Source organism: Nicotiana tomentosiformis, chromosome 3 (assembly GCF_000390325.3).
Source record: "Nicotiana tomentosiformis chromosome 3, ASM39032v3, whole genome shotgun sequence".
NCBI lineage: Eukaryota > Viridiplantae > Streptophyta > Magnoliopsida > Solanales > Solanaceae > Nicotiana > Nicotiana tomentosiformis.
The window spans coordinates 99,577,692-99,595,767 of NC_090814.1; the positions used below are offsets into that span (position 1 = coordinate 99,577,692).

The following is an 18,076-nucleotide window of genomic DNA, read 5'->3' on the forward strand; positions in this document are numbered from 1 at the left end:
TCTATTATAAATAAATAGTTGTTAGATCTTGAAAAAGAAAACAAGAAATTAATAAATTAAGATAAGCCAAGAAGAAAGAACAAATATGAGATAATTTTCCTACACTTTAATGTTCAACAATTGATTTTTTACTTTTTAACTTTTTGTATTATTGTTATTATAGAGTAATTATAACTGAGTTTACTGTTACAATAAAATTCAATTGTGATTTCCAACTAGATTTATTTCTTTGATTATTTATTTTTGATGTTACTATTATTTTAAGATTATGAATTTCATGTAATTTACTCTTATTAGCAAAAGATTTGAAAAGGAAAAAAATAAATTTAAAAAGAAAGAAAAATACAAATACAAATAAGAAATAAAAATAGTCAATTTAAAAATAAATGTTAAACGCCACATGAATGTTCTTTTTGGCCTAATGTAATAACTAACTTTCACACATTATAAAGAGGGAAGCTACTTGATAGAAAATTCAGGGCTAATAGCAACACATGATTTTAGTATTCAGGGGGTTTTCAGGTAAATCTATAAATTAAGGGTCATTACGTAATATTCCATAATTTATAAATAACGTACTCTGCCGCCAAGTCTTTTCATTTGCAGATCATCTCTTTCCATTGTCTCTGTACATCTCTTTTCATTCTCTCTGTTACAACCTATTCCCTATGGATCGTAGACATAGCTGCGCAGTCTGCAAACAACAGAGAGTCAAATGTAAACCAAATTGCAAATTTCTGAATAATCTTCCGAGGGAAAAATACAAGACGTATGAGAAAATCCATCAAGTGTTCGGTTTTTCCCAATTCGAAATATTTTATGATAAAGTTGATCAAAGGAACAGAGATAGGATGATAGACTCCTATCTCTACCAAGCTAATTCTCGAATTGAGCGTCCAATACTTGGCGTGAATCAAGAAATTGAATCTTTGAAATTTCAACTTGCAAACACAAAAAGGTAATTAGTTCTGACCACTTGCATACATTTATTGATTTTTTTTAAATACGAAAATTGATGAAAGCTTCCAATGTAGGCTAGCTGCAGAAGAGATTCTAGTGAGCGGACTGGGCGTCACACTAGTAGAGGTTATTCTTTCTTGTTTTGGTGAATTTATGGAAAATTTTGAAAATTTTATATACTTGTAGAAAAAGAAAGATGATAATATACTGTTGTGAGTTATTGGTTTTTTCTTTTTCTTATAGTTTCTATCAAAGATTGTCATTCTTTATTTGAATTTTTCTTGTTTAATCCACTAAAAGATTTCGTTAGGGTTTTAGGGTTTCGCTAAAAGTCTACTACAGTATTTGATTTCCGAATTAATTTAGAGAAACGGACTTGAAGAATTACGCATTGGTTTTTGGTTCATAATTTTGGCACTGTAGGAAGAAGTACTGTTGTGGTCTCTTAGTTACTACTTACTACTTCCGGTTCATTTTATTTGATTTTTTTTTTTACCGTTTTTCATACATATTAAGGAATTAATTTTTTAGAATTAATTAATAATAAAATTGACCATATTAATCTTAATTTGTTCATTGGAAATGCAACAAATACTTTTAGACTCTTTACTCCAACGATAACTTTGGAAAAAAGTAATTAATTGGTTCTTGATATTTGAAAAAATCAAATATTATGGACCATAAAACCAATTAAATTGGATCGGAGGGAGCAGTTAGCGTAACAAAGAGACATATGGTAACACCTTGTTCATGTGGTACAAGAAGTTTGATTCCCCTCTAAATTTTTTTTTGTTTTCTTTATTTGATTTGCGTTTTCTTTGGAGACTTAGATTCCAATTTAATGTGTCTCACAACCGAGAAAAATTAGGGAGGTCATTTTGGTTTTGGGTCTGCGACGAATAGGTTCAAGAGATGAGAGAATTAAGGATACCCACCAGAAAGACTAATCCAATCCTTAAGGATGTACCAGAAAATACAACATTTTTGTTACTTGACCAGCCATCAGGAGAAGCAAATACAACGAATACGCTAATTAATAAGATTAATGAAGTAGCAATTAATGCAAAAACGGCCGATTGAAAAGCAAGAGTTGGTTTCCACTTAATTACTCACTTCATATGTTTTCTATTTGTTTACACGTGTATAAGCTATTTGTTTCTTCATGATTGTATTATGTACTTTTAAGCCAAAATAACATTTGATTGTGAAGCTAAACTCACTATGAAGTATGAACAAGAAGTTTGCTCACTGCTGTATAACATTCTTGTCCTAGATATTCTGACATGACAAGCTCAACAGATAGAAAACTGAATGTCCTTAACGTGATTGTATTTCTTATTTTACTCTTCTCCAATTGAGTTAAGGAAATACTAGTAGGTATCAAGACTACTATGCTTAGAGGGACTATATCCTTTTGATTCAATTTCCCTGTTACTTTATTCTTTTCATAACTCAATCATTATAGCGCCAAAAAGTGGGCTGCTTTGAGTTTGGTTGGGATTAGGAAGTAGAAACCTCAAGGACTATTGCTTTTTTCTTTTCATAACTCAATCATTAATATTGCAGTTTTGTAAATATATCATGGTTGCTGGAGTGAAATCAGTAACTCTACATGACGATAGGATGGCCACTCCTGAGCTTCTTCGTATTAATACACTGATCAACCCGGATGATTACAGAGATAAAACAATTTCCCAACTTTGCAAGGATACACTGATGAAGTTCAACTCTACAGTTGCTCTTCATGTACTACAAGGTTAATTTTTTTGTTTTTCCTAGTTTCTTGAGTTTCCTTGTCTGCACTTTCTTATATGGATTACTTTTCAGGAAGTCTATCAAACTTGAATGATGCTGAGTTTCAAGAATTTGATGCTGTTATAATTAGTTCTTGCTCAGAGAAGAGAAGAGTAAGAGAATAAACACGTTATTTTGTAAATTTAACCATTTGCCCATCTAATATGTTTCTTTTGCAGAGTGAATTAAATTTGAGATTACGCCAACTGCCTAAACCTGTAGCATTCTACAGTGTAGAATGTAGGGGATGTCTGGCTGAGATCTTTGTGGATCTGAACAATCAAATCAAGTCTGAGGTCAAGTTCTTCCTCCCCCCTCCCCCCTCCCCCCTAAATATTTAATGTTAGATTTACTAAAGTAATTTATTTTCTTTTTGCAGAGATTATTTGGTGAAACAGTTGATACCATTCTGGAATTCCCTAGTTTTGAGGTGCATTTTACTGGCTTTTCTTATTTTGATAATGTTTTTATTTGCAAGGCCCAAGGTTTAATCTTTTTTTGTTTTTAATTTAATTTGCAGAGAGCAATTGCAGTTCCATGGCAGGAACTACCCCAGGGAATGTCAAAGGTCTATTATGCCATGCGGGGTATGTGTTTCCTACTCGGTTTCATAATACTGGAATGATCTTGTATGTGAACTATAATATTGTTCCCCGTCAGTTGCTGAGAATTTTGAAGCCACAAATGGGCGATTTCCGGGAGAATTGTATGATGGTGATATTGAAAATATTAAGACATTCAAAGATTTGTTCTGTGCTACACAGGTATTATATTATATGCATATATATACAAGTTTGATTTCTTTCTCAGTGTTGTTAACCCTATAGCCAATTAATTGCAGCATTTTACTCCTGATTCAATCCCTGATGCTATTATTGCAAAATTAGTGGGAGGTACTACTTGTGATATCTTTTCCATAGTAGGAGCTATTATGGCACAGGTAACTATGTGAATTTTTGTCTTTTATTAATGCCTCTTGAAGTTCTTTGCTAATGTCTTTTCTCTGCAGGATTTCATACACTATAAATCTGGAGGAAAGCCAATTAAAAATTTCTTCTTGTATGATGGAGGGGCAGCAGAAGGGATGGTAACTGAGATTGGGTGCTGATGAGCTTGTGAAGGACTTATGATTTCCTTAATTCTTTTGGTAATTGCATATAGTTGGATTGCTACCTAAATTCTTTTTTGGATGGTAACTGAGCTTAGGTGCTGATGAGCTTGTGTAGGACTTATGATTTCCTTAATTCTTTTGGTAATTGTATATAGTTGGATTGCTACCTAAATTCTTTTTGGATGGTAACTGCATATGGTAACTGAGCTTAGGTGCTGATGAGCTTGTGAAGGACTTACGAGTTCCTTAATTCTTTTGGTAATTGTATATAGCCGGACACATGTGGTATGCGTGCTGAAATTGTGAGTTTTTAGTACTTGTTATTACAATTTGTTTTGACTTGTTTGAAATTCTTTAGTTACCACTTACTATGCTTAGTACTAGTTTTGAACAATGTTAAATTCATAATTCTGCAAAAGTGGAGTCTGTAACTCTATATATAAGGTTGTTAAACATAAAGCTGCACATAGGTTGGACAAAAAGAATAGCCCTGCGTATAAAACTTGAAAACAACAGCAAATGGTAGTAGAATGGGGAGCAGTGGCGTTTTTAACGTCCAAAATGGATAAAAGAATCACACCTATTTATTGACATACAAAAGAAGAAGTCTCTTGCATAAACCAAAAAGGCAAGAAGAAGGAAAAGGCAAACATTTGTCAGCTGATAATTCATACTAGTACATATATGAGACACGAAGCTGAAGAATGGATAAAGGTGGAAAAAAACCATCGCCTCGTATACAATTCGATACAAATTTTTGCAGTAACATTGGTATGCCTCGCTTTATATATTGACTATTGCTATTTGGTCCATGATTTTCCACATACGCCCTGAGAAAGGATGATTGAGACCATATGGAGCAATAGTCTGTTTTTGATTCCCATTCTTCTGCTGCATTTTGCTTCTGGCAATGTAACCTCTGATCCAAAGAGTGACATCCTCGTTGATTTTGATCATGACAAAGAAGATAGTCCGATAGTTGATTGTCATTGCGAAAGTGACACTTACGCCACCCATTTTGATCTGTTCAGATCAATCTGGAATATCTGCTCTATGAATTCACCTGGGATCTTGGGAAGATCAGGACTCAGAGTTATCAAACACCAACCCAATCAAAATCGTTTTGATATTGCCCCTGCACCATCTGCCATTTTATGAATAATTCAATCCTTAAACATTTACTCACAAATAAGATACCTTGTGCTAAGTTTTCATGGATGTTTACTTGATATTATCTTTTAGGTGACTTGGCAGTGTACTTATTTTTTAGATTGTCAGTATATAGAAGTTAAATGTAACTGTCCAGAAGTGGAAATTGAGGTATGGCATTGTAGAACGCCATATAGACTTTGGAATGTTCAAAATGGGGGGGAAATGGTTCAAGTTGTTATAGTGTGTTGTCAAAATTTTGGATAGAGCCTTTTCAAGATTAGGATTCTATCACCCCAATTGGTTTAGTTAGGAAATTTTTTATATGAGTATGCCCCTATCCCGTAAGCCTTCCATCGTTGCAAGTCCCTTCCATTCGGCCCAAGCTTTCTTTCGATTACGTCTGCTTCTGATTCTGTTATTCCATTAGCCTTAGTTAGTCGTTTAGTCAAAGCCGTACGTATGCCTCTTTCGAATCGTTCTATCATTCGAAGTAGGAGCTGGGGTTGCGGGCAGAGAACTATTGGTATAGCGAGTTCATGTGCTTGCAGTTGGGTTACTACCATCCCCCTAACCATTAGTATCACTCTGTGAAGTGTCTCTCTGGTATTGGGATAACTTCAAGCCCCTTAGCTCGCTTGTATCGGGGGGAGCTTACTTCACTTGTTTTCTTTAAGTCACTTGCCAGGAGGGAAAGCAGCAGATAAAGAGCACCATCACCTTATTTAACAAAGGGCTTATGCGAAAGAGAGCACCGCATCCCCGAGAAGATAATCCGCTTTCCTAAATTCCCTACTTTATTGCTCTAGCTCTTGACTCATATGACACTGAAATTGAATAGGTTCACACTTAGGCCTGGTTATGGAAACTCTTTAAGCATAGGCAATTTTTCCTTTTCCATAGAAAACTCCAACTTAAACAGGAACTAGCCTGGAACTATATGTAAGGGCACTCTCATCCACTGGCGGCAAGGAAACAACTGGATTGGCTTTTCTAACTCTCTTTAAAAGAGACTGCTTTCAAATTCACTTGCCCTAGAACAAGTAGGGATGGCATTGGGGCGGGGCGGGTGCGAGGCGGTGCGGGTTACAACGTTTGTGGGGCAGGGCGGGTCAGAGGGTATGCAGGTGGGGCGGGGCGGGGCTGGGTTAAAATATTTTTTTGTTAAATTTCGGCGGGTGCAGGGTGGGTCGCGGGTTGGGATTCCAAATCTTAATACTTTTTGTTGAATTTAGTGTTTCCAATTCCCATTTTGCTATGCCAAATATTTTAGAGAAAAATATAATTTTTGGTGACTTCTCAAAGTTAATTGGGACTGCTTTTGAATAGTCAATCACCAATGTAGTAGGAGTAATTTTTTAACATCATTCAAACCAAGAAAGAAGACAACATAATTCTGCATATATCTGTTTAGCACTTCTTAATATTTTGCTTTTCATTCAATCCTTCACAAGCAAATCACTTGACTGGTTCTGCAAATAAGGCCTTAAGGCTTATCGATTACTCCTCTCAAAGGTCACCATATAGAAACCCAAAATTATTAGATATATGAAATGTATGCATACTATAATACAATTCTATTTCTAAATTTCTAATATCACAATATGAAGACTCTCAAACTATTGTAATGTAAGTTTCTCTCTCCAAACTATTGTAATGGAAGTTTATAAACCCCAAATATAATTTTAAAGAACAATAAATGGAAGAGGAAGATTTAGATTGCCAATGACATATATATAAACTAGATAGGAAAGATAGCACGGGCATATGCCCGATATTGTTTGTCTATGTTATTGTAGTTTTTGCCATGACATTTTTTCTATATTATCTGGTTTCTTGTCTATATTATTTGGTTTCTGCGGTGTGATTCTCAAAATAATTATATATCGAACTTTAGTCTTCTCCTCGGCCATCTACTGAATTCATCAACATCTCAAACCCGTTTAACCCGCCATTTTTTCGGGCTATATAATAAAAAATAAGAGGCTATGCGGACCATCAGAGCAGACTCCTACAAAGTTTAAATGCTGATAGCATGCATAACAAACAGTGCATTTGAAATTCATAACTACTATTTTGAAGGCCAACTAAAATAGCTGAACTTTATAAGGTGCCTTTGAAATCCACAACTCTTTCCAAGCCCAACTTGTATTGCAGTCCTCATCCCTATTGAGATCTTGTAGCATGAATAATAGAGTAATGCCTATTTTTTTTTGCTTTTATCATCTTCTCTAATTCATTCAACAGTAGAGCCAACCTCCCAATCAAAGCAATTTCTCCAAAAAGCTAAGCACCAGTACTGAAAGTCTGAAATACCAGTATTGGAAGTGAACTTGTAAAGGTCAGGATATTGAGCCATTAGAAAAGTATGTGCATTGGAAGTTAAAAATGAAATGAAGATTAAGTCACATAACAATACCTTCTTTAGTGGACAAAACAACAACGGGAAACTCCCTTTACATAGTTTTGCAGTTCAACTGCAGCTGAAGTGCCTCATCCCACGTTCATGCGTTTCCAACAACCTCTAGGTCGAGCAAGTGACAATGATAAGAGATAAATCGATATTCATCTGGACAAGAATATTCACTCTGCATACACATGCTGAAATACAATCAGGTTTTGTAACTTATAACTGGGAACAATATTATATTGTCACATCAACAAATGAGGAGGTTTAAGATGCCATGCAACTCATATATAATAATTTTTTGTTGTATCGCAAAAGTGCTAGAAGTATTTTGAAACTACCAACCGAATTCACATAAAGTAGTGGTAAATTGGCTTCAACATAAGCAGAAGAACTAAATGACTTTTATCACACAATTTCTCTCACTTGAACTTCCAAAATGTGAGTTGAAGCCTCTCTACATCACAAAATATTCACAACCCAAACCGAATTCTGTGTACCTGAACTTTCAAAATGTTCATAACCCAATTGATAGAAAAAGAACGATTCGTAAATAAGAAACCTCTTTACATCACAAAATATTAACCATCCACAAAAAAAAAAATGCCGTGGTAGTACTTAGCAATAACATTGAAAAAACTTAAATTAAAACATTCTAGTAATTTCAAGAAATGCACGAAGGAATCCTTGAAAGGCTGATAGTGAATATGACGAATACATTATATTCCACGAATAAAGTAAAATTTGGTGATATTATATATGATAATAAGTAATCAAAATAGAGAAAGTTTTACAATCACTGTAATTGCTAAGTTTTCTTATCAATCATACACAGATCATGTTAAGAGTCAATAATGATGGCACATCGTAGTTTTTACCTTATAAAAAAAAGAGTCAACAATGATAGCACCGAGTGATTGAGGCAAGCCCTCAAACATCTCGGCAGGGTCGGTTTATGTAGATTGAACTCTAGATTGTCTTTCAGTCTTTATTATTTCCCCCTCAATTTGCACAAGTAGGTATATGAATAGGAAGTGTAGACTTTAATATGATTTAGAATAATTGTTGTTATTCATAATACATACTACGCCATCTTTGTTTACCTCCTATTCTCTCCCGTTAACTTACTTAAGAGCATTTCTGTGTGCATTGCTGCCTATATGCAACATCATAACTGAATAGATTGTCCCTTTTTTTCCAATAACGTTCATAATTGAATAGATTGCCTTTAACATTTCATGCCTAAAACAGTGGAGATATTTGGATACATATCAATTATCTCCGCTCATCTGCAGAGAATATTGCCTCTCTCTGGGGAGGGTGGTGATACTAATGTTGTCTCCTCTTGTCGTTTTGTCTTTTTGTTTTCTTGAGCCGAGGGTCTTTCGAAGACAGACTCTTACTCCTTTGGGGTAGGGGTAAGGTCTGCGTACACACTACCCTCCCCAGACCCCATTAGTGGGATTCTACTGGGTTGTTGTTATCGCAGACCTAGAAAGCAACTCAGAGGTTGACCTCATTTCTTTGGAATCTTGAAGCTAAAACCATAATGACAGTTTATTATCTTCTCAAGCGATATATGCACTTGAGTCTTGCATCTGAATTTTGAAAATAAATATCCTATCCTTCATTAACCCCATAAGCATCCCCTTCTATTTATATAATAAAGTGTTCTGAGCAAGAGTCCCTTCCTTCCCTCACCATGTATGTAAAACCTACATCGATCTTCTACTGAATGGAATTACGCACAAAAAGCCCTTTTAGAAAATATATTTTCTGCTTTTCTGCTCACCTCATTGTTAGCTGATGAAATTAGTTTTGTATTGAGTTACTTTTTCCATTTACCTAGTAATAGTGTTGGACTTATAGTTAACTCTAGTTTATGTCCATCCAAGAATAGAACTTCTTGCATTTTATATTATAAAGCGATTTCTTTAACTTTAGTTTTTTATTTGGCTAGTTTAAATCATGATATAAAAATAGACAAAAAGTATAACGACAATGCTACCTACATAAGAAACCAGCTAAAGCTACATACTTATTCCTGATTTTTGGATGTATTGCTTAAATAAGCAGAGACTTGAATTAACTAAACGACATGTCTGTCCCCTGAAAAATCCTTCTATTCCTCCCCAATCGACATTCCACAATATATATGCAAAATGTCAATTACACTTTATAATTCTTGAAGTTTTCAACAGGAAAAGAGTTAAAGGAATTAAATTGGTACCAAATTCTACTTGAGGGGATATATTGTTGTATGGTCTAAGTTGAGATATATGGAGCAGGTTAGCAGAATCGGTTCACTAAGATATAGAACGAGTTCATACCTGTCGGAGATTCATCAGCATGTTGTTTCATGTTGCTCTATTCTGGAAAACCATCTTCAAAATTCAAGGTTGTAAACTCTGATTGCAGCAACGTGATATAATTTTGAGACATTTTTGTACTTGTGTGCAATTCATTCATTATACTCTGCAGAGTTCCCAGTTCAATAATATCATCTCTCATTCTCCTCCCTATTTCAAGCTGCCTTCTGCCCCAATCAAAGAAATCATAACCTGGTAACCTAGCACAAAGAAAAATTATTCTTTCAGGTAAAAATATTTTTTCTCTTACTGTCAGGACTTAGCTCAATATTCATTTACAAACTTTAAATTACAAACATGTCCATTACAAAAAGATCACCATCAAAATGTTATCTTAATTGACAAAGACAGAAGTAGTAATGTACACGGACCAAGCCCCTAAATATATATTTCTGAGCATGTATGTCTAAATCATGTATAAATACTAAAATGCATGTAATGAAGTCCGGTAAAAAAAAGATCTAAAGAATAGAAAAACAAACAAAATCCATAAAACTCTCATAATAAAGGAAATAAGGAACAAAGGAGCAAAACTCAGAGGTATTCACAATACTCCATAGCTTTAAGATGATAATGTATACATCAATTCTATGCTGATTAACTATGAAAGACATTAATTGACAAACCAATTCACATAAAGCACAATAAGTTAAACAATGCAACAGTCAACCTGTGAAAATACAACAAAAGAGGAAAAATATGATTGTCGCTCACCGGAGAAGGCAAGAATGGTGGATCCTCAAGCGAATGGGGTCTTCTTGTTGTTTACAAGAGTAAGGGCCCAGAACTTTTTAGCCACCATAGTTGTTTAACAGAGAAAACTTGAAGGCCAGACATGGAAAAAACTGATCTAGTTTGAGAGAGAAGATCATAGGTGGAAAAAGGAAAAACACATAGTTTAGATTAAAATAGAGAAAGACAAGGAAAGAGAGAAGAAAAGAAAACAACGATGCACAGAAAAGAGAAGAAAACAGTGGAAGCCAGCTGTCAAACTTATTAAAACGCGTTCATCTAAAGTTGATGTACACGTGGAATAACAAAGAACTACCTAATTACCCCTAAAAGCAAGGTATATCTACTAAATTACCCTTCGTCGTAGAAGATTATCGGAAAAGTTGAAAGCTGAGAAGATAATTCCATACTTGTTTTATCACAACATATTAATGGTTCATTCATGTCTTATACATCAATTGAGCAACAAAATTATTCAACATATCCAAAGATTCTAAAATATGTACCTGCGACAGTTTATTTTTTAGCTTACTTCCATAATACATTCCTCAACTTGCTTCCATGAGAAAACCTAATTACATACTAAAAATTGTAGCTGCAACAAAAGAAGATGCATTCCTCTTGAAAGTTGATCTTTCTATAAACATCCGTTGTTATACGCCTTATTTTTAGAACACTGCTTTGTTGCTCTTTCAGCATTTCGCGCCTCAATTTAAAACGATTTCTTTTTCTCCAGTGCTCTCTAGTATCTAAAAGTTTCAACAATAAAAAATGCCCTGATGTTAGAGGAGCACTTACAGAATACTGTGACAGCTCTCACCAAGAGAATCTCTGAACTGATCTTAACTAATGAAAGAAAGCACCAAAGAACCAATTAATATTGTTTTAGTAAATAAAGATCAAGAATCTTAGCCACTTTCTACAAAAAACAAGCTACTAAATAGAACCTAGAATTTTCATGACCTGCAGGATGAGTTTAGTGAATTCTTTTACGTACTCACTAATGGAAGTTGTTTGCTTGAGCTCTCTCAACTTCCTACGTGCCTCGTTGACAACAACTTGATTCATCAATACAAACAAAATCTACTACTTACCAATTTCAACTGTGATTTCTTAGAGTATTTTACCCAAGAAGCTTAGCTGGTAATGCATAATACAATTTAATCTAGCTAGTGGAAAAGCTTCATCATCATTAGAAGAGAAAAAAGGGAAACAAATCCAGCATAGAAGAACCCGTTAGGACATAAGAAAATTTTCCCTTTTTTCCAAAACATTTTTTCTTTTTTCCGAAATCAGCGTTTGTTCATAAAATTTTCAATTTTCACTTGAAGATGCATTTTACAAAAATTTGAAAAACTCCAAAAATCTGTTTTTCAAAATTCACTCAAATTGCTCACAAAATTTCAAAAACAACCCAAAATTACATTCATGTCCAAACACAACTCTAAATTTCAAATACCATTTTCACTTGAAAAATGTTCACCTTTTTTTTAAATTTTACAATTCTTTTGTCCAAACGCCCACTAAGTCTAGCTTCAGCATGTAAATCAGTCATATTAGCAATCATATTCAATATCTCATAGAACCCATGACAGATCACATATATCATTTGCAAAAGATATCTATGAGACATAGTTGATATCAATACTCTCCTCTAACCAGTCCAAGAATCAATAATAATTCGAACCTGAAGCTTATTTGCCTATCTGGTGATTGGACAATTTTAGAATGTAAATTGGCATTTTCATGAACAGTCTATTATACCAATGCGAAGTCTGCAAGGAAATTTTAGTGGAGGCTCGAAAGCAAATAGTATATTGGTTCAGAACATAAATACTGTTTTTTCCAAACAATTATGGATCCCACATGAGTTTCAAATATAAACATATAATTGCATGTAAACTGCACAAAGGAAATAGTAGAGAAGAAGAAAATCACTAAATTCTCAAATATAACGACAGAGGAACAATACTCTAGCTTGTATCGAGTAATATGATATTGCCAAATTCCTATAGTACAGGACGGACCAAAGAGGCCGGCTGATCACTTATTAACATATGGCAATTTTAGGATTTCTATGAAGCACATAGCTGCAATCCCAGAACCAAATTCTAGCATGATAATTAGTCCACTATAATTAACAGTAAGCAGTCATAGTTGAAGTTGTAAGCTTCTGGTGTAAATCTATCTTATTAAACACATGTTCAACATGTACAGGACGGACCAAAGAGGCCGGCTGATCACTTATTAACATATGGCAATTTTAGGATTTCTATGAAGCACATAGCTGCAATCCCAGAACCAAATTCTAGCATGATAATTAGTCCACTATAATTAACAGTAAGCAGTCATAGTTGAAGTTGTAAGCTTCTGGTGTAAATCTATCTTATTAAACACATGTTCAATATGTCCAAAAAGTAAAAAAAAACGACGTACTTAGTAACTTGAAACTAATGAACCTAGCAAAGTTCCTAAGAGAAAGGCAACAACATAACGGGATCTGCCCTATAAGATAGAGTGTATGATTAACACCACAGTATGTTGTATGATTCAAAAATATATTTGTCAACAGTTGTCCGAGGCAGCCAATGCCCAGTGTCAATACATGAAAAGTTCAAAAATTATAAGTCAGGAATATGCTTGTGACCATAACTCCGTAAGTATACTTTATCAAGCAGATTTTCCAATGCCATTCTATTAGAAATTCATGAAACAAACATTACATTACAATGAGCTAAAAGTAACACAACTCAACTTCTCATCCATCTCTTTAGCCCTCTCCTTAATTTTTCTTATCGAGGCTTTCACGACATTTGGTGATTGCTAAGATCAAAAGTTTTTTACCTCAGATAAGGTGCATAATCCCTACAGGTCTTCTCCCATCAATAAACTTTCACTACAATCTCTATCAAGATAGTGTACGTAAGAAATAAAAAATTGGTGCACTATAAGATGTCTAACCATAAGATTCAATTAAAGAAAAATTAATCAATCCAAGGACAAAGGTTAGAATAAAAAATTAATAAATAGAAACACATTAGGAATGCATTAAACCAAAAGTAGTCAAAGGTGGGGTTATAATATCCATGAAGCTTTTCTTGAGAATTTTGGAACAAATTATCTTCTATTTGACTATTCATAGGCACATTTTCTACCTTATTCTTTTTGGTGCTTTTTACTGCTCCAAAAGTTCAAAATTTATTTTTCCAATTATTGAAAATTTCCCACCTTCTAATTACAATAAATATAATATTGTAGTTAGACCTCATTTTGCTTTGTTTTCTGCTTAAATTTTACAAATAACCTGCGGAATATTTGTTTCAAAGAGCAACTTCTATTGATTTAAAGTAATAAAACATTGATTTCAGTTGACATTCTTGTTTTTTTTAATGATTTAATGGAGTAGTGTTTTCTCTTAGAGGGTTCCAAGTTTTGAGTATAATATGTATTGAAGAGACCACCCATGAGCTTATCATTCATACTTTTGAGGAAAGCAAAGGTTGGGTACCAACACACTTACAGAAACCCCACCCAGATACATTTTTTAACAAAAAAATCTATCTAGTATATGTTGTCAAGTTATATTTTCGTGTTACCTGAATGATATTGATAAGTTATTTCTTCACTTCATTTTATTTTTTCCTTTAAAAGTGCCAAAATTTCAAGTAGATATTGTGATGAGCTTAGTCATTATCAATATAAACATAATGATTATTGGTTCCAACATTTAGCTGATGAAGTTAAACAGTGACACATAGGGAGAAAGAAGTGCAAAATAAATTAGAACATATACTCTCTAACATCGAGTTTTTGACCAATATTGTCCCTTATCTTTGAGGATAGATCTATTTTGGTCCCTCAAATATAACCCTGAGCATATTTAGTCCCTTAAGTACGCTAAAGCGGAGCACCTTTAGTCTCAGTGACACAATATGTTCAAAAACTAACGATGTTACCCAACTCTGATTCATGAAGCAAATTTTCTGCTATGAAGCAAAACGTTTCCTCTCCTTTTATTGGATAACGCAAATTATCACTTTAATTCCTCATTTTTAGATAATGTCTTCTAAAATTTTGACCTTGAAAATATCCCCTTCTGTGCCAGTTTTCAATGAGAAAATGACATTGTATAGCCGCTGTAAAACTAATAGCCGAAAAATGTATAAAATTTGTATATTGTTTTGTAAATATATACATTTAAAAATTTCGGTTGATTTTTCCAAAAAGAAAAGTTAAAATTTGAAAAGAAATAGAGCTGCCATGATCACTTCTAGGCATATTATTGAACCAAACGAATAACCAGATTGTATTATCACTTTTAGCTCGTGCCAGAAACTATTTACATTTGATAGCGGAAAAAGTATTTAAAATTTGTATAATTTTTGTATATTAAATACTTTTTCCACTACCAGATGTAAATAGTTTCTGGCATGAGCTAAAAGTGATAATACAACCTGGTTATTCGTTTGCTTCAATAATATGCCTAGAAGTGATCCTGGCAGCTCTATTTTTTTCAAATTTTAACTTTTGCTTTATGGAAAAATCAACCGAAATTTTTAAATGTATATATTTACAAAACAATATACAAATTTTATATATTTTTCGGCTATTAGTTTTACAACGGCTATACAATGTCATTTTCTCGTTGAAAACTGCAAAAATGGGATATTTTCAAGGTCAAAATTTTAGAAGACATTATCTAAAAATGAGGAATTAAAGTGATAATTTGCGTTATCCAATAAAAGGAGAGAACGCGTTGCTTCAGAGCAGAAGATTTGCTTCATGAATCAGAGTTGGGTAACACCGTTAGTTTTTGAACACATTGTGTCAGTGAGACTAAAGGTGCTCCACTTTAGCATACTTGAGGGACTAAATATGCTCAGGGCTATATTTGAGGGACCAAAATAGACTTACCCTCAAAGATAAGGGGCAATATTGGCCAAAAACTCCTCTAACATCAAACGGACATAACAATAATCTAATGGTACAAGGAAGCAATAGAAGTGCCTCACCTAAGTCTGCTCTGTAGGGCGATTTAGAAGTAAACGCAGTTAACATATCAAGAAACCCTCAGGGGTTGGCCTGGTGGCAATTGACTTGAGCCTTGGGGTTTGCTCCCTTTCAAGGTCTCAAGTTCGAAACCCACTGGGTGCAAACAATTTCTGAGGGCCATCGGACTGGGTAAAACCTGAATTAACCGTGGTGCACTTGCGGGAAACTCCTTGCCGAGGGCCTGTGCACCCCCGGGATTAGTCGGGGCTCAAAGAGACTCGGACACCCGGTGCAAAATCAAAAAAAAAAACATATCAAGAAGAGAAATTGATTTTTACTTATAGTTCATCTTTTCTCAAAGAAGCACAAATGCAACCATAAAAGCTGGACAAAGGCAAAAAATTACAGAGACATGCAACTGAGAAACCAAGAAGCAACGAAAACATTACTATAACCTGAGGAAGATGCACAAATGGGAAGAGGAGATAAACATTAATTTTAATATTATTAAAGGCACTATTATGTCAGGAAATAAAAAACATTTAGTTCTAAACTTAAATGTACTTCATGTTCAATACTTTTTCTTTTCATGTACAAATTATTGTCTTTGCTCAATGCTTCAAAACAAATTGTTTTCTGGTGATAACACTTATCATGAAATCCAAATTCATTTTGTAAAATGAAAATCTCGAATGGACAGATATAGTACAACCGTAAGAAAATAAAAACCAAACTTAAACTTCAAAAGGAAGCAAAATCTAGAAGTTTAACAAAAATTTATTTCTTTCAAGAAATTTATCGAACACCTATAGTACAAATAATTTTACCTAAGGAGTTAATATACCCAATTCTTGACCAACAAAGTGTTGCATGCAGAAGAAATGGAGTGAATCACACTCAAGCTTCAAGTGACATCATCCAGTAATATACTCTACACAAACCAAATCAGATACACAGGTAGAGAATCCAGCAAAGACATCTAAGTATAGGAGAAAAGCAATACAAACTCATTGAAGTCCCATGATCGGAAAACAGATGCAAGGAAAAAACAGAAGAGGAAGCTAATAAAGCTAGCAGAATCAACTGGATAGTATTTCTTACCACAGAAGGTTGGCCCTTTGAAAATTCACAGCTTTGTCAGTGCTAGTGAACTTTTGAGGTGGAAATTATTGCATCAGAAATAGCGGAAGAAATGAGGGCATAAATAACTGCAGTAACAAAACCCTGAAAGCCAAACACAAGTAAAATAGATTTTTTGAGCACAAAATTAAACAGATAGCATACCAAAGGAAGATTAAAGCTAAAGTAAGTGATTATAAACTTAGACTGTTTTTCCCATCCAAATAGCCATTCATTGGTACAACAAAAGATGGAAGGAGAAATATTTAATGATCCATAAAATAAAATAAAAGAGAAAGAGAAGAAAACCAGCAAGACTGCAAGAGATGAACAGAAAACCAACGAAGTAGGAGGAGGAGATGAACAAGAAGATGACCGGAAAAGAGAGAGGCTGAAGAAGGAAGGCAAATGGTTATGGGACTCAAAAAATCATAGAGAAAGAGAAAGTGGAATCCAGATGTCCCACACTAATATTATTTTCAAAACACGTGGCATCAACATAAATGTGTTGAATAGAAATCAATATATGATAACACCCTTAAAAAACCAAAATATTCCTGAATGGCCCTTCGTCGTACTACCAAAGCTTCATTTATTATATAGTTAATTATTAATACTATTAATAATTAGTAATATAACTTAAAAGGGCATTAGCAATGATGTATATAAATATAATTGGAACAAAAAAAGTAAACAAATTGGGGGGGGGGGGGAGGGGGAAATAAAAGGGACTTTTAGGGGCAGGTGGATGTGGGGCGGGTGGACGCGGTTCAAAATACTATGGTTGACGGGACGGGCGGGTTAAAGTATTTACGGGTTAAGGCAAAACTCGTACCGCAACCATCCCGCACCGCTCCATTACCATCCCAGAATACAAGGTGCAAACCTTCATTCATATCTTCACTCCAATTGACACGAATGTCACAAAATATAAAGACGAAAGATGCACATGCACCTCGTTTCATAGCAGTTGAACATATAGAAAAAATTTCATTTATTACAAAGGAACAAGTTAAAATCTATCAACTTTGTGTCTGTGTTGTTTCCTTTTTTTATTTAACTTACATACCCTAAAACTACTTTAACATGTTAGTAAAAGGAGTAATATTTTTCCAGGTTATGCACGATAAGTTGTAATTATCTTTTAGGTGGCTTGATAATTCTTTAAATAGTGAATGTATCGTAGATGAACTCTTAATTACCTTGATAAACTCTTAATTACCTTTTCATTCACCGAGAAGGGTAGTACTAGGATGGAACTATAACCGGTGCCCACATTAAGATAGACAGTTCCAATGCAGATATTAAGAGCGGCAAGTGGGTCGGTCCGGGCCCGGAACCGGCTCAGGCCCGCGGGTTAACTGGGTTAAGTGGATTGGGATCGTTAGGACCGCTAGATGTGGGCTCGTGCCGGTCTCGTGGGTCGGTTCTTAGCTAGGAACC

At 34.3% G+C, this 18,076-nt stretch overlaps 1 protein-coding gene and 1 long non-coding RNA gene across 12 annotated transcripts; one reads left to right on the forward strand and one right to left on the reverse strand.

Moving 5' to 3' along the window:
• The first annotated feature begins 621 nt into the window (after positions 1 to 621).
• Positions 622 to 4,084, forward strand: LOC104100107 (SUMO-activating enzyme subunit 1B-1-like). The gene is made up of 10 exons (XM_009607271.4): positions 622 to 958; positions 1,035 to 1,086; positions 2,527 to 2,716; positions 2,788 to 2,867; positions 2,934 to 3,050; positions 3,134 to 3,184; positions 3,275 to 3,341; positions 3,415 to 3,518; positions 3,596 to 3,694; positions 3,764 to 4,084. The coding sequence occupies exons 1-10, from the start codon at positions 669 to 671 to the stop codon at positions 3,860 to 3,862; spliced, it is 1,149 nt and encodes a 382-aa protein (XP_009605566.1). The 5' UTR covers positions 622 to 668; the 3' UTR covers positions 3,863 to 4,084.
• Positions 4,085 to 6,727: 2,643 nt separating this feature from the next.
• LOC104100108 (uncharacterized) lies at positions 6,728 to 17,105 on the reverse strand. 11 transcript variants are annotated; one of them, XR_687147.3, is made up of 7 exons: positions 16,943 to 17,092; positions 16,616 to 16,738; positions 11,029 to 11,271; positions 10,505 to 10,640; positions 9,752 to 9,990; positions 7,434 to 7,602; positions 6,728 to 7,321 (listed from the first exon to the last, which is right to left on the reverse strand). It is a non-coding gene; the product is annotated as an uncharacterized lncRNA (long non-coding RNA). The 11 variants fall into 11 exon arrangements; XR_011414873.1 differs by lacking the exon at positions 11,029 to 11,271 and adding an exon at positions 15,535 to 16,445; XR_011414871.1 differs by having other exon boundaries at positions 10,505 to 10,635; positions 15,535 to 16,738.
• Between the last annotated feature and the right edge of the window lie 971 nt (positions 17,106 to 18,076).

Excerpts from the sequence above, each read along its gene's own strand:
- LOC104100107 (XM_009607271.4), top strand. The coding sequence starts at position 669 with ATGGATCGTAGACATAGCTGCGCAGTCTGCAAACAACAGAGAGTCAAA. Across the intron at positions 959-1,034 it reads CAACTTGCAAACACAAAAAG|GCTAGCTGCAGAAGAGATTC; the intron begins GTAATTAGTTCT and ends CTTCCAATGTAG. Across the intron at positions 3,051-3,133 it reads ACAATCAAATCAAGTCTGAG|AGATTATTTGGTGAAACAGT; the intron begins GTCAAGTTCTTC and ends TTCTTTTTGCAG.